Consider the following 16,394-nt stretch of genomic DNA (forward strand, 5'->3'; position numbering starts at 1 on the left):
TCTGCACCCACAATCTGCACTCTGAATCTGCACCCACAATCTGCACTCTGAATCTGCACTCTGAATCTGCACCCACAATCTGCACCCACAATCTGCACCCACAATCTGCACTCTGAATCTGCACTCTGAATCTGCACCCACAATCTGCACCCACAATCTGCACCCACAATCTGCACCTACAATCTGCACCCACAATCTGCACCCACAATCTGCACCCACAATCTGCACCCACAATCTGCACCCACAATCTGTGAGTGGCGTTGCGTGTGTGAGTGGCGTTGCGTGTGTGAGTGGCGTTGCGTGTGTGAGTGGCGTTGCGTGTGTGAGTGGCGTTGCGTGTGTGAGTGGCGTTGCGTGAGTGAGTGGCGTTGCGTGTGTGAGTGGCGTTGCGTGTGTGAGTGGCGTTGCGTGTGTGAGTGGCGTTGCGTGTGTGAGTGGCGTTGCGTGTGTGAGTGGCGTTGCGTGTGTGAGTGGCGTTGCATGTGTGAGTGGCGTTGCGTGTGTGAGTGGCGTTGCGTATGTGAGTGGCGTTGCGTGTGTGAGTGGCGTTGCGTGTGTGAGTGGCGTTGCGTGTGTGAGTGGCGTTGCGTGTGTGAGTGGCGTTGCGTGGATGAGTGGCGTTGCGTGGGTGAGTTGTGTTGTGTGTGTGAGTGGCGTTGCGTGGATGAGTGGCGTTGCGTGGATGAGTGGGGTTGCGTGGATGAGTTGCGTTGCGTGTGTGAGTGGTGTTGCTTGGGTGAGTGGCGTTGCGTGGGTGAGTGTGGTGTTGCGTGGATGATAGTGGGCTTGCGTGGGTGTGAGTGGCGTTGCGTGTCTGTAAGTGTTGCTGTGTGGGTGAAAGTGGCACAGAGCCTTTGATGTGGCCTGGCGCAGGAGAAATGCTGCTGCTGCTAATTAAATACAAGAGCGGCCGGGAAGCGGCCGGGAAACACAAGTACGGCCGGCCACATAATTAGGGGAGGAGAAGCCGCACAGCACACGCTGGGAGAAGCCCTTTGATGTGCTGTGCGGCCGCAATGCGCGCTCTGTGCTGGGGGAGGGGGGAGGGCCATTAGCCTGAACTCGCGGCAAGATCAAACGAAGGGTGGGAGGGACATTGAGGAACAGATGGCCATGAAAGTGTATGGGCCAAAAGCGCGTGCCTGTGGCCACGTGCACTCGAAGAAAACGCCACAAAAAAATGCGGTGGTTTGACAATCAGTTCGAGCACTTGAATTCTCGCCATTTCCCATTCCTTCGGAATGGTAAAGGACGAGACCTAAAAAGGGATGGCATTTTATGACTGAGAAAAAAGTATTTTCAGTTGGGGAAAAAAGGTTGAAAGCACTTAGGGTACTTAAAACCATCGAGTAAAGGTGAAAGATTGAAGAGGACATTTTGGCAAAATTGGCAAAAAATGAAGAGCTCCGTGCTCCAGGATCCTCCGTGAAGGAGCCCGAAAAAAGAACTGACCTAACTGTCACCTGTGGGGTATGATGGTATTCAGGAGGTACTAAATGCAAGGTGGCAGTTTTCTCTGTTATGATTTTCAATGCAGACTATTGGCTAACAATGCTTTTCATTCCGTTGCCATTTTCCTTTCAAATAAAGGCTATGTTTTACAGTGTTAAATGTTCATTTTCTGTATTGCAGAAATGTTCAATGTGTATGGTTCATTTTAAATGAAAACAAATCAATACATTTTTTAGCCGTGTTTTCTTTAGGGTGCATGTATGTGTATGGATGTTTAGGGTACTATGTACTTTTTAAAGTTTTTAAATATACATATATAGAATTTTGTATGTTGTCTGGGTTCTAGGCATGTGGGCGGGACTATTGCCGGGGCACGTATGTGGGCGGGACTATTCCCGGGGTCCCCGCACGTGGGTGGGACTATTCAATGCTTATGACTATTGATGAGTATCCCCTGAAAGAGAACCTGATAGTTCAAGCCTTAAAGTTGCTCTCACCCGACCTGCCCCAGTGACAGCTGAGGACTAAGAAATATAAATATGCCAATGGTAAGGCTCCAGTGTGAGCAGTCAGAGCGGGACCATTTATAAGAGGCTTGGGGCCAGCTCTTAAAGGGCAAGCAATGGCATATATAAGAAATGAGTGTTAGGGTATTTTATGAGTGGTAAAGGGTGGTTTTTTTAGAGCGGCAGTGACAGGGATATACATGAGATTAGAACCTTTGTGCAGAGTTCTGAGAAAAAGCTTAATTAAGGGTTTCACAGGCTTTCTGCGCCGCAGCTGCAAAGGAAGGACCAGACAAGGATGAAGGAACACAGGCTGTGCTTTTCAGCAAATCAGGAGACAGATTTTTCTGGCCGCACTCTCAGCCCCTGTGTTTTCCCTCCTCAAAACATTTCTGCCTTGATGTGGTTTCGTTAAAGTGCGACATATACATGTTTTACCCACCTCAACCACTGGTGTGTTTACATCACAGTCTTCACAAAGAAGAAAAACCATCCAGTGGGAACGAAAAACGGACTTATATGTTTTCTTAACTCTTTATAACGATGGCTTTCCCTCACCCCAGGGAATATTCATCAGGTGTTTCTTTGAAGCAAAGGACCGAAAAAGAGATATTTATCCTTTGCTTTTGTGTGTGCCACAATATGTTTGGAGGTTGATTTTGACTTTCGAGTTCTACGTGTTTGCTTTCTTAGCAGAGTATCGTGGGACTGTGAATCAGCAAATGGTTGAGAGGAATAACGTTGTGGTACTTCTACTTCCATGTTTATTTTTCACGTGGTACTCTTGGGCGTTCTCATAAACTTTCCCTGTTCTCTTTTATCTCCTCATGACATTTCTTGCCTTGTGTGCATCTTTATTTACTGTGTCAGATCGGTCTACAGACTTCTGGACTGTCTCAGCTTAGTGTACATTACCACTAAACTGCCTTTTCTGTTTGTGTCTTTCTCTCCTCTGTGTATATCTTTCTGTACAATGCCTGATCTAGATAGTGTATGTCAACATGGACTGTCTGATTTGTGCCTGCTTCTATTCCACGAACAGCGCTTTGAACAGCCTTTACTGTTTGAATGCCCTCTTTGTCTTCCTATTTGTGTACGTTCTCAGGTGCAGTCTGTCCTCAGTAAGACCGACTTATTGCATTTGGTATTTCTTTCTTGCAGCTTTGGAGCTACTACCATTATCACAGCCCATCACCTTGGTACTGGAGGAGGATGGCACCATTGTGGACGATGAAGACTACTTCCAGTGTTTACCTTCGAACACCAAGTTTATGGCTCTGAGTGGAATACAGACATGGACACCAATGTCTCCTGGTACGCATGCGGTTGTTTGCCAATAGATGCATCAGACTCTTGCCTGGGATACTTCTGTTGCCTTAAGATTCGTACCTAGGCCATCTTGTTCATGCTCAATGCAACTGCGTGGAAAAAGGGAGTAAGCAACTCTGCTTTGCTGACAGAAGTGTCTCCCCTGGTTACTTGCTTGTTCACTCCAGACACCGAGGAAGATTTCTTCCTCGGCGCACGTGTGAGCCCCAATCTACTCCATCAGGTCACACTGCTGATATCCTTTGCGGAAAACTAAAAAACGGAAAATCCACCCACAAGTAATATGTTTTACTCGACATTGATGTTCAGTGTTTTACGAGATGTTCCACTTCTGTAGTCTTGTTTTGTAAAATAACTGGCATATGCGAGTCTTTGAAACCATGATTGCACTATTCTATATGATCCCAAGTTTTGTGTTCGAGGTGGTGAAGAATGATTCCATTATCTGATGAGAGTTCCATCACAAAGTTTATGAGCTTTCTTCATGCAGAAGGAGGTCGATTGGTTGTTCGAGAGTGGCCATTTACAAAGTTTGCCTATTCCCTCAAATACTTTTTTAAAAACATGTAAACTTGAGGCCCAGTTAACACTGCTTCTCAAAAATGCTGGTACCACCCCTTTTAACGATAATGTTTATGTTGGATTTGTGCTGTCAAGCTTCCTTGTCTTTCTGGCACAGCCATAGTTAATTTCCCATTCACAAACGTAAATAAATTGCTCAAATGCCCAAACACCATATAAACCCTTAAAATCAATCAAATATTGCCTCTTTTTGTTCTTTCTTCCAATCCTAATTTATGTGAGGTTTGCTATTGGTAACAACAGCATTCATTTAGGGGTATATAGCTCCTAGTGCAGAAGGGGGCTATGAGAACATGTGTCCATGTTTGTAGTCACCTGACTGCTGTGGTTCAACCATGTCACTATCCATTAGAAAAGGTTTGAAGTGCCTCCTCTTTGTTGAGCACAAAACCTCTGGATGAAGACTGTGCCTCTCATGAACACTCTGTTTTCTGTCTCCTCTTGTTTGTCAGGCGGAGGTGGATTTATATCTCATCCAGCTCATGTATCTTCAGCACTTGTGGATGAATTAGACTCCCCAACCATGCCACGGTGGAAGCAGTTGGCTGCACAGTTGAAATGTGACTTATCCCAGATCATTCTGCTCTCTGAAGAAGATCTCCAGGTATTTGTTATGGATATCCCTAACATTTAAGTTAAGGTCCTCCTGAGGCTCTGCCGGGAGAGACGAGCGCTTCGCATGGTTTTAAAATCTTTGCCTACTGTGAATGCTTTTTAAAACTTGATTATTGCATGTGTGTCATTTTAAAGATCGATCAGGATTTTTAAATACTTAGCGCATTTGCACAACCTGTAATCCTCTAGAAATTCCCCTGAGGCATCGGTGACATTTTAGAATACGAATAATGTGTTTTGAATCTGTGCATTTGCACATTACTTAACTCCCGCTTCCCTCGCGGGATTCGCCGCCATCTTGAGCAGGATTGGGGTTAGCGGCCTAGTCTTTCTGCCCGAGGCTCTACATAACCGGGGATTTTCAAACGAACGCTCAGTTAAGGTCCTCCCGAGGCTCTGCCGGGAGAGACGAGCGCTTCGCAAGGTTTTAAAATCTTTGCCTACTGTGAATGCTTTTTAAAACTTGATTATTGCATGTGTGTCATTTTAAAGATCGAGAAGGATTTTTAAATACTTAGCGCATTTGCACAACCTGTAATCCTCTAGAAATTCCCCTGAGGCATCTGTGACATTTTAGAATACGAATAAGGTGTTTTTAATCTGCGCATTTGCACATTACTTAACTCCCGCTTCCCTCGCGGGATTCGCCGCCATCTTGAGCAGGATTGGGGTTAGCGGCCTAGACTTTCTGCCCAAGACCCCATTTAAGCAAATGACCAAACGGGAGCGCAGCGGACGGGCGCATCGTCAGCGCGCCAAAGGCGCCCCAAAGGCAAGCCCGTCTGTGCCCGTCCGTGACCGACCGGGACCAGGGGCAGCTACCCCTGTTGAAATGACCTCCCGGAAGCAATACAGCTCTATGGAGCTTAGGAATCTCTGCCCACCTATCGGCAAGGTGTGTCAGCATAGCATGAATGTGAACAAAGGGGACAGAAAATGCGAGCACTGCTCTTTCACTGCTATACGCCAAATCAGATCAAGGTGTAGGAATAGGATACTAAATCTTGCCCTGATCAATTGTCGCTCCTTAGGGAAACACAGGATGGAAGTCCACGACTACCTGGCGGACAGCCAGGTGGATGCCCTTTTTCTCACTGAGACATGGCTTAATGCCGCGTCAGCACCGGATGTGCTGGCGGCCCTTCCACCGGCCTATGATATTCAGAGAATAGACAGAAAGAAGGGGAGAGGGGGAGGAATTGCTATAATACGCAAGCACGGCCTGGCCTGCACCCTAGAGGAGGCAAACATTGTGGACAGCGAGACTGGGTTTTTCGCTATCTCAGCCGCACATGATTACAGCCTCAAGGGACTCCTGGCTTACCGCCCCCCCGGGCCGTGAGCCAGGTTTGTAACCCAGCTGATGGAGAATATCACTGAATCAGCGTTAATATACAAGAGGTTTCTCTTGTTAGGTGACATGAACTTTCACTTTGACGATCCCCTGAATACAGAAGCCCAAGAGGTTAGACAGGAATTGGAAGGCATGCAGCTGTTATTAAAGTCAGAAATGCCCACCCACTGCCACGGCCATCTTCTAGACCCCATCTTTGCTAACTGGGATGCGCTGATGGTAGCATCTCCAACCCCGTGATATGGTCAGATCACTCTTTAGTCTCTCTCAGGGTTACGGTCCCTGAAAAGGGAGTACAGACTGGAACCAACACTTCCAATACCTCTAATAAACGTAGGAAATGGGCTAAGTTCTCCGTAGAGACATTTAATAAAGAGATAATGATGGGAGGCCCACTCGAGGGCAGGGAAATTGAATCTGCGTGCGAGGCAATGGATTTGCGTATCCAAAAGGCACTAGACCACACGGCGCCTTGGACGCGTAACTTGCCGGCAAGGAAATCCAAGTCCGCCCTATGGTTTAATAAGGACCTGCGGGAGAAAAAAGCAGAATGCAAACGCTTGGAGAGGAAATGGCGGAAATGCTTCTCTGAGATAGAGAGAGGTGAATACAAGAAAGGTTTGAGGGAATACCACGCCCTGATACGGAAAACCCGCAAAAGCTACTACTGCACTAGAATTAGCGATGCTGAAAACTCTATGAAGGAAATGTTCCTAGTGTACAGGGAATTGTCCAATCTTGCCCAAACAGCTACCCCTATGACTGGGTCTGTTACTTCGTGCAACAAGGTAGCAGAATTTTTTTGCTGGTAAAGTAGAAAAAATCTATTAGGCTTTTCCAGAGGCAGCCAGGGGCGGAGAGGGGAGGCTGGAAACCCCCTCAACCACGCTGGACAAGAACTGTATCACGAAATTTCAGGTGCCCTCGCGGGAAATCCTATGCCATATCGCAGGAAGTATTAAGTCAGGCTCTCCTAGCGACCCTGCCACCCCAAAAATACTTCATGGCAGCATAGACACTTTGGAGCCTTACATCAGGCACCTACTCGCGCTATCCTTTGAATCTGGGCAGGTACCCATGACATGGAAGAAAGCAGTGGTCCTTCCTCTGAGGAAGAAACCCAATATCAGTAGGGATAAGCTAGAGAACTTAAGACCGATCTCGCTACTCCCATACTTCGCTAAGATCGCGGAGAAAGCCGTTAATAAACAACTCTCTGCTCACATTGAGTCCAACTGACTCCTCCACCCCTCAAAATCAGGCTTCCGGGCTCTTCAATCTACGGAGTAAGCTCTGTTATCCTCCACAGAAATTCTACGTAGACATGCGGACGAGGGACAGACAGTGGCGCTGATTCTTCTCGACCTCAGCGCCGCTTTCGACACTGTAGCTCATCACACTCTGCTACAGTGTCTGAAAAAGGGAGGAGTGGTGGGTAAAGCTTGGGAATGGCTGGAATCATTCCTTACCGACCGTAGCTTCCAGGTCGCTCAGGGACCTTTCCGGTCTAAAGAAATAAAATTGAAACAGGGAGTGCCCCGACGCATCAGTCTTAGCCCCACCCTATTTAATTTATATGTGGCGCCCGTGGGAAGCATCACAGACAGTTTTGGGGTTGAGATAGTGTCATACGCAGATGACACACAACTGATCGTGACCCTGACACAGCCAAAGGAGCAATGTGCAGCAAATTTCTCGCTATGCATGCAGGAGTTCGCCAAATGGATGGCCAACAACTGCCTCCAATTAAACGGAAACAAGACAGAGGTGCTGATTGTGGGCAAGTCACCATCAGTATGGACCTCGGCCTGGTGGCCGGATGAGCTGGGAGCTCTACCCGAACCCAGCAATCCAGTCAAGAACTTAGGAATCTGGGTAGACAACAAAATATCCTTTGATCACCAGACAAAACAAGTGGCGGGCACTTGCTTTGGTATGCTAAGGGTCTTAAGGAAAACACTGGACCTTCTGCCTGTGCCGACAAGACAATCCGTGGTCCATGCTTTAATAACGTCCAGGCTGGATTACGGAAATGTCCTATACTTAGGTGCCAGTGAAAAATGTTTGCAACGATTACAGCGCATACAAAATGCGGCGGCCCGCCTGATCCTACAACTACCTTGAAAAGCGTCAGCAAAAAAAGCATTGAGAACCCTACACTGGCTGCCGGTCAGAGAACGGGTGACGTTTAAGGCCCTCTGTGTAGGGCATCGCATCCTCCATGGAAAAGGCCCTAAGTACCTGCACAGTCTCCTCAAACGTTACAAGCCTACTCGCCAGTTGAGATCTGGTGGCACGTGGCAGGTTCAGGTCCCTAAGTTCAAAAGAGTGCGAATGGGTGGACGGTCCTTTAGAGTCCAGACCGCCATCCAGTGGAACAAACTGCCAATGAGATTGAGATTGGAGACGTCAGAGCCCGCATTCCGAAGAGAGCTCAAAACAATTCTCTTCCCCAAAGCCTAAGACTCATACCTTAGAAAGACTCTACTTAGGCTGGATGTAAGCTATAGCTGAAGCGGCAACAGTTTAATAGCGCAGGGACACACTTGCTAGTGTAACCATGCGCTTTACAAGCTGTATAAAATAAATAAATAAATAAATTTGAGCAAAAACAGAGGACACTGAGAGGGGGAGGGTGTTGGTGATAGAACGATTCCTGATATTAAACAAGCATTTGCAATGCAATAGGTCTCGCAGTTATTAGACTTTGAGCTATTGGCAATGCCTTTTATTTATGTGTTGCTTTTGAAAACATAAATAAAAGGCATTGTCATTTACAATGCCAATAAGTTATACTCTTGCAAATGCTTGTTTTATGTGTGATAAAGGAGAAAAGCTTTGGATTGAGTTTAGTGTTTTCTGTCCACATTCCGAATCTTCACCCGAAAGCAGAATACCCTAATTATATATTTTCTAAGATTGCATTTTTTAAGCAGACAGGCTAGGTCATCAGGGCTCGAAAAATCATTTACATTTTACAAGACCTGCAGGTCTAGTAACCTAAAAAATCTACTTGACCTAACTGAAATGCACTTGACCTCTGCCTGCGAAAGCAAGCAAATGTGACAAGTTAACAAGATTTAAAGGCATTTTTATTGCTAATTTCCTTGGTTGGAATGAAGATGCCTTTATATCTTGCTCTTGTCACATTTCCTCTGCTTTCGGAGGCAGAGGTCAAAAGTCTGTTTATTTTCCTACTCCCCAGAAAGGGCGAGTAGGACCTAAAAATAGCTCGCCCTAATTAAATCTGGCTCGCAAATGCGAGCGGGCGAGTGGATTTTTCAAGGCCTGGTCATGCTGCTGACGTGATATGATAGTTCTTGGGTTGGTCCCATAACATCCTTAAGAGTGTCTCTCTATACTGATATCCTCAAACTTGAGCAGTCCCCTGGTTTCCAACTCTTCCTCGGCAACTCTGGTCCATGCAGTTAAATGTAACAATTGGGTTCAGTGAGCAGGAAGGGCGCCGTCTGTTCCCTGTACCCTTCCCGAGCAAAGGTTTGGGAACACATGAACAAGACCTCATATAAATTGATACAGAGGCAGACAAGGGCAATATGACAAAGAGCGGACTACATAACATTGTTTCAACACTAACAATAGAAACACAAGGTGGGGGCATCAATTCCCAGAAAGAAAGCTGCACATGTTGAATTATGTCTTATGCTGTTGTTTATCCTAAATGCGAAGCATAAGATATATTTCTCGGAATAAGCACTATCCTGATACTCATTACTTTGTTTTCTACTGTTCATGATCTCTGACAGCCTGTCCAGTGTGTCATCTGTGGGGGATAGTTGGAAAGAAGCCCAAATGACATGGCAGCCTCATACACTGGTGCAGCTGCTGCTGCAAAGGATCCTCAGTGGGGCAGAGTATTGGAACCACAGTCGGGCCAGATCATTATGAAAATATTTACACCCAACCTCAGCAATGCACAGCCTAAGTCAGAGTTCCTTTGAGGATAGAAGAGAAACTCACACCAGGTCTCAGCGACAGTGCCCTTTGACATAGCACACATCCCTCATCTCTGCCTACTCGCACGCTGGCAGTAAGTTTCAAGACCCTCTAGAAAAACGAGCAGTAGTGCAGCGCCAGTACTATCAAATCTAGTAGCTTGATCAAAAAAAGCAGGCGCTGCCCGGGTGAGGAGCGAAGAAGCCCCTCCCGCCCGGCGTCAACGAGTCTTCCGTTTCTAGGCAACGGCCCCACCGGCACCAATCCCAGCGCGGCTCCTCGTCTGACGTCAGAGGAGCTGCGCTCGGGATTTCTGAGGCTCCCGAGGTTCCCGGGCTACGGCGGTGTTTACGGGGAGGCAACTTTGATTTTCCGTACAATGCCGCTGTGGGAGGCGGCGGTGATTTCAGAACAGCGCTCCTTCTGGCACAGAGCTCCACAGTGCCTTCCCATGCGTAAGGGGAGAGGAGCCCGGTGAGTGGGGTTGAGGGTGGGGGTGTTCGCGCGTGTGTCTGTTTGAGTGTGTCTGTGCGTGCGTGCGTGCGTGTGTCTGTTTAAGGGAGGGTGCGTGTGTGTATGCAGCGTGTGTCTGTTTAAGGGGGGGTGCGTGTGTGTATGCAGTGTGTGTATGTGCGCATGCGTGAGAGTGGCTTTGTTTGCGAATGGGAAGATGAGGCACGGCGACGTGCGCGCTCCCGAGGTTAAATCTCGGCCAGGAAAAGCGCGTGGAACTCTGCTGTCCACATTCCCCCAAAAGTAACTACATAAGTTGTCTCGCCCTAGACAGCAAAGCTTTGCTTTGCTTTCGTCTAGGCGAGACCTAAAAAGGAAGGCAAGTTATGAACCGAAAAGAATCCCCCTGGTTTATTGTGAGCTCATAACGATATTGAGTCCCTTGTAGCATGCTTTCTGGACTACTGCACTGTGCTTCTGTTAAAACTGATAACATTAATTAATTTGTGTGCATGGTAATAAGCACATGGCTTATTCCAGAATATGCACAAGCAACATGTCTGATACATGAAAGCTTGTTGGTTACATACAGCCGGTAGCTACTTCGAAGCATGCACTGGCCTAATACACTGCACACTCATGGACAAATCAAATAGGGTGATGATTAAGGGCCTGATTTAGATCTTGGTGGCATACCCTTCGTCCCTCCGTGGTGGCGGTTTTAAGTACCTTATTCGAGCTGACAGAGTCCTGATTGCCAAATTTAAATGTGTGGTGACTGAACCGCCATCCACATCAACAGACTGTTTACTGTCATGTAAGAGGCACACCATTGTCAACGCGACAGACTCCATTGCTGGCTAACAGTACTCTTTCGCCATCAAGCCAGGGTTTTTGCGCTGAGCCGATTTAGATTTCCCTGTTGTATTGGCGTTGTCCTAGCAGTGGTCTCCTGACTAACAGTGAGTCCCTGGTGGAGTGGAGACCGGTAAGTACCACTTGTATAACATGTCACTACACCTACAGGTTGTGTGTGGTTTAAAAATATATGTAGGTAATGTGTCATGCCCCTTTTTATACAAATAGCGTATCACACATACAACATACACACACTATTGAATGTACCCACATGCACCACAAACACAACACCAATAAAAAAAAAAGTTGGAATACAGTTGTGTTCATTTTACAATGATAGGTTGTGAAATGAACACTAATGCATTACACATAAGAATACAATTGCATGTAAGGACAATGTTAAAATACTCAAGGCTGAAGGAAATTTTAACACACAATTCCTAGTGAGACATTATGTTTGATCCTGGCGACAATGGAGTTGTTTAGTGTTGTGGTCAAGTTGTAGTAGCAAAGGATGGACTGGACAATAGGGTTCAAGTCAGAAACAGAAGTGGGAAATAGTAAAAAAAAGATAAGTTTTTACCTCATTTCATTAGAATCCTTTAACTCAGGTATGGAGGTATCCTCGGCACAGTTGCCCAGACTGAAAGGCACATCGTGATTAGGCAGGCAGCAATCTTGGCTGGACTCCCCCTGACAGCTGCTTTTACCTATGGTGCCATCGAAGCGGAAGAGAAATGCGGGTGGATTCGACGGCACTCGGATGGTCTTCCGTTCATGGACTGGCCAACATCTAAATCAAGCAAGCAGACCACTAAGTAGGCGGGCAGTGTAACAGGACCAGATCCACCAATATCTAAATTAGGCCCTAAGTCATCCAAACACATCAAGTTCTGGCGTTTTCGTGAGATGGAAAATGCCAAAGTTTTAGTAAATACTTAAACTCTTAACAAGTTCAAACTGCAGTGAAGGCCCTGTTCACAGTGAAGGCCCTGTTCACACAAGTCCTCAAACCACACCTACAAATGTAAACAGTCTTTGAACTAAAATAAAGGAAACATAAAAATAAAGGACGTCAGGCCAGGTGACGTGAATTTGATGTATTATGGGCGAGGAAGTGCAAAAAATGGTGTAGTATCTGCCATGATCCTTAGTTTGCTACCTAGTAAGTTGACATAATTGTACACATGTCAACATTAGGGTGGTGTGCTTAATGAATTGCTGCAGCCCTCAAAGCTTAGCATATATTCTGCAACTCTTCCTAGCTCCTAATAAGAAGAAAAAGACTGTTTTGTACACCAAAAGACCATGTGGACTGAACCCTGAATACCAAACATGGACAAAACAGCTTCCTAATTATCACTAGCTACGTGAGCTCAATGTTCCTTGATGCCCTAAAGTGGCCTTGTAGCAGTAAATAGTAAGAACTCCCAAGGACTACAGTGAACCCTGCTGAAACTAAATGCATGTTGTGCTACTTGCTTTTTACCTACTTCTGCTGACGTGACATGCTGTGTTGCTGCTGTGTAAAGTTATAACGATTCAGAAAAGGGGGGGGGGGTGGTGATGAACAGAGTGTCTGAATTAAGCAGACCACTCTTACCCAGTCCAAAGATCGTGGGCTTGATCCATCACCGTTATTTAGCTCACTGCCCCATCCCAGCTCAGAACCTGGCTATATGCAAATTAGTCTGTCCCTGGCCCAGTGCATCATGGGAACAGGGCAGACCAAACTACCAAGCCAATTCTTCACCAGAAAGGAGACAAGCTACCGGGGACCGGTTTCTGGCATTTCAGCCTCGTCGGCCCGGCTTGCTTGAATCCTGATGGAGCAGTGAGCAAGGGACTCATGTCTGAGTATACCCTGCCACACCTATAGTGGCCAAAAACGATTCAGAAAAGGGGGTGGTGATGAACAGAGTGTCTGAATTAAGCAGACCACTCTTACCCAGTCCAAAGATCAGGGCTTGATCCATCACCGTTATTTAGCTCACTGCCCCATCCCAGCTCAGAACCTGGCTATATGCAAATTAGTCTGTCCCTGGCCCAGTGCATCATGGGAACAGGGCAGACCAAACTACCAAGCCAATTCTTCACCAGAAAGGAGACAAGCTACCGGGGACCGGTTTCTGGCATTTCAGCCTCGTCGGCCCGGCTTGCTTGAATCCTGATGGAGCAGTGAGCTTTTGTAGTCTGGTCTGCCCTGTTCCCATGATGCACTGGGCCAGGGACAGACTAATTTGCATACAGCCAGGTTCTGAAACTGGGATGGTGCAATGAGCTAAAAAACGGTGTTGGATCTAGCCCTGATCTCTTGACTGGGTGAGAGTACTCTGCTTAATTCAGAGACTCTGTCCATCACCACCCCTTGTTGTAAATTATTTTGTCCACCCTAAGCGTGGAAGGGTATACTCAGATGTGAGTCCCTTGCTCATTGCACCATCAGGATTCAAGCAAGCCGGGCCGAAGACGCCTGAAATGGCAGAAACCGGTCCCCGGAAGCTTGTTTCCTTCCCAGTGTAAGAATTGAGCTTTTGTAGTCTGGTCTGCCCTGTTCCCATGATGCACTGGGCCAGGGACAGACTAATTTGCATACAGCCAGGTTCTGAAACTGGGATGGTGCAATGAGCTCAAAAACGGTGTTGGATCTAGCCCTGATCTCTTGACTGGGTGAGAGTACTCTGCTTAATTCAGAGACTCTGTCCATCACCACCCCTTGGTGTAAAGTTATAAGTCTGCCAAATTTCCAACGAGAACTGACTGAGAAAAGCTCCTAAAGCATCCTAGAAGGATCTGTTAAGCAATGTCTTCCATGGCACTCATGTGACATCCAGTGTTTTTTTCTTTTTGTCTTATCCCTTCACTATGATGATCCAAATAGTCTCCTTATCCTTTTTGAGCCCTCATCAACTAAGCATAGTACACTTCAAAATGATGATGCCTTGGCTCCAGATTGTGACTAAGTCTGAAGATAACCATCACCACTCAGTTTAGTCCACTATCATTATCTAACTGCCTCCCTTTGTGGATCAACGTGCCGTTCACTTTCGGGCCCTCCTTTATATAATTTGTGTACTCCCAAATCACACAGAAACTATAGCCCCCCCGCCCCCAAATGAGGACTATGAGTACAGCAGAAAAACCCGCTTATCCTGCACTTTGACTATAAGAACTTGATGAAATGTGAATGGTAAAACGACCCCTGAATGGAGGAAAAACCTGCGAAATAGATGCACAAACACTTATCTTATGGTTTATTCCTGCAAGAGATGAAAATGTGACATTGTGCATTAAAACATGGTAAACTTGCTGATCTTCTCTGTTGGTAATTCTGGATGTGATATTACTACTCTAGTTTTTTCTGCAGTACTATTAATGAGAACCTAAGTCTTTTTTCACCATGTTTTTACTTTCTCAAAGAGATGGTGTGATGATCACAGGAACCATTGTTAACAGCCATTTAGATGGGGTTGTATATCAGTACATCAAGTGACACTAGATTGTTGTACACTCTATACACCCCAATACATGCAAAGAAATTACATTGTCATTGGGTGGGAGATCACACCGACTCCACCCCCCTTTTTTATAGTTAGCCTTACACTAGTTCTTAATCAACTCTAATCTCTAACCTATTCACATTACTTGTATGTATGTGTTGGTATATGAGGAGCCCAAACTTAGCTTAAAAGCAACATCAGACATGGTTAGTTTGTTTGCAAGACAAGCTGAAGTCTTGTTGCTGAAGGCTTTATAAGTGATGTCGCTCATCATGAAGATTATTGAACTAGAAGTGAGATGGTGTAAGTCTTTTATCGTGGGGAAGGTGTTAAATATCTTAGATCTCTTTCTTGGATGCCTTTGAAGAGTTCTGGAATGTTGTAGTGTAGACAAATGTTTGGGGCTTTGCCTCCATCCAGATGTGTGATGGCTGAGGCTTCTATTTTGTTTCGAAATCATCTTCCAGGAAAAACAGTTTAACTTTCTTCAAGAGGGGAAAGTTGGAGCCAATCTTCCATACAATCTTTTGCCTGAATAAGAGGCTAGTGCAGAGGGTCAACCAAGAGATTTTGCATGGTCTGTTGGCTGGAGGGATGAAACCAGGGGAGAATCTGGGATTGTTCATGTGCTGTTGGCCGACAGGAGAAATTCATCCTTTGAGGGATTTAGCTTCACGTAATTAGTTGACATTCAAGACTGGATGAGCAAGAGGCAGGATTTAGGTCTCTGTATGTAGTTGGGTGAGGATATTTCTAGGTAGAATTGGGTATCCTCTGCATATTGATGGATCTTGATGTTGCTGTCTGCAACAATGGATCCAAGAGGTTTCATGTAGTTGTTAAAGAAGATGGGAGAAAAGATGAACCCAAGGGGTACTTAGTAGGGGACAGGGAGTGCCCTAAATATTGTAGAAAATTGCACAAGTTGGTGCCAGTTGGTGGAGTGATATGTGAACCATTTCAAGACGGGGTGTAACAGGGAGACTAGGAAAGAAGAAGAGCCTTCCCCAAGCACAGAATGGTGGGTCGCTGACTCTACTACCCTCCCCTCTCTCTACCTACCCCGGAGCGAGTGGTACCCGGACACAGAACCGCTGTGGAAAGCCCAAAGCGAAGCAACACAGACGGTTCCTTTAATTGGGCGTACCTGGAGGAAGAAGCCCCGCCCCTGGATGATGCAGGTACAACCGCATTGGACAAAAAGGAGGAAGAAGGAAACACGGCGTGTGACGACACCCTGGAGGAGTTTTTGGTGTATTGCGGAGACCGAGTAGAGTGCGGAGAAGGAGCTTGCTGAGAGAAGGACACGGGAGGAGTACGGGCGGAAGGAGTTGCTGCGCCAGGAGGCCACTGTCCCCACGAGTCGCCCAGCCACACTCTCGGAGGAGTGTGGCTCAACCAGGTACGGCAGCGCGTGTCGTGCTCGGTTGGGAGGCGTTGCGATTCGTCTTGCCGTTAGCTCATCTGACCGCCTACCGCCTGTGGGGCAATAATTGTACATACTCCGTTCCCCCTCCCTGTTTCTTCCCAGTACCCGCAACACCCTTTCCTCACTCTCCACCACCGACCTCGTGTGTATAGGAAGCCGTGTATATACACTTTTTCAGCGGTGCCCCCTCACTCCCTGGTCTCCCCCTGGGCATTGTGTACAGAGGACCGTTGCCTGACGGCCTCAATATATTTCTTTCCTGCATGTCCTGCGGTGGAGTAAACAAGGCAGAGCAGACTCCAGTGGGCCACACGAAGGAAGTCAAGACCTGGAGAAGACCCCGAGTATATCTGCAACCA

At 46.7% G+C, this 16,394-nt stretch overlaps 1 protein-coding gene across 2 annotated transcripts in view; it reads left to right on the forward strand.

Moving 5' to 3' along the window:
• The window catches only part of DFFA (DNA fragmentation factor subunit alpha), a 112,518-nt gene that overhangs the window by 22,628 nt on the left and 73,496 nt on the right, over positions 1–16,394 (forward strand). For both annotated transcript variants that reach the window (XM_078642257.1, XM_078642258.1), the window contains 2 exons: positions 3,120–3,272; positions 4,322–4,473. In XM_078642257.1, the coding sequence (XP_078498383.1) occupies positions 3,120–3,272; positions 4,322–4,473 (305 nt within the window). The remainder of the gene's footprint in view (positions 1–3,119; positions 3,273–4,321; positions 4,474–16,394) is intronic.

The sequence above is a fragment of the Lissotriton helveticus genome, chromosome 5_1 (genome assembly GCF_964261635.1).
Source record: "Lissotriton helveticus chromosome 5_1, aLisHel1.1, whole genome shotgun sequence".
NCBI lineage: Eukaryota > Metazoa > Chordata > Amphibia > Caudata > Salamandridae > Lissotriton > Lissotriton helveticus.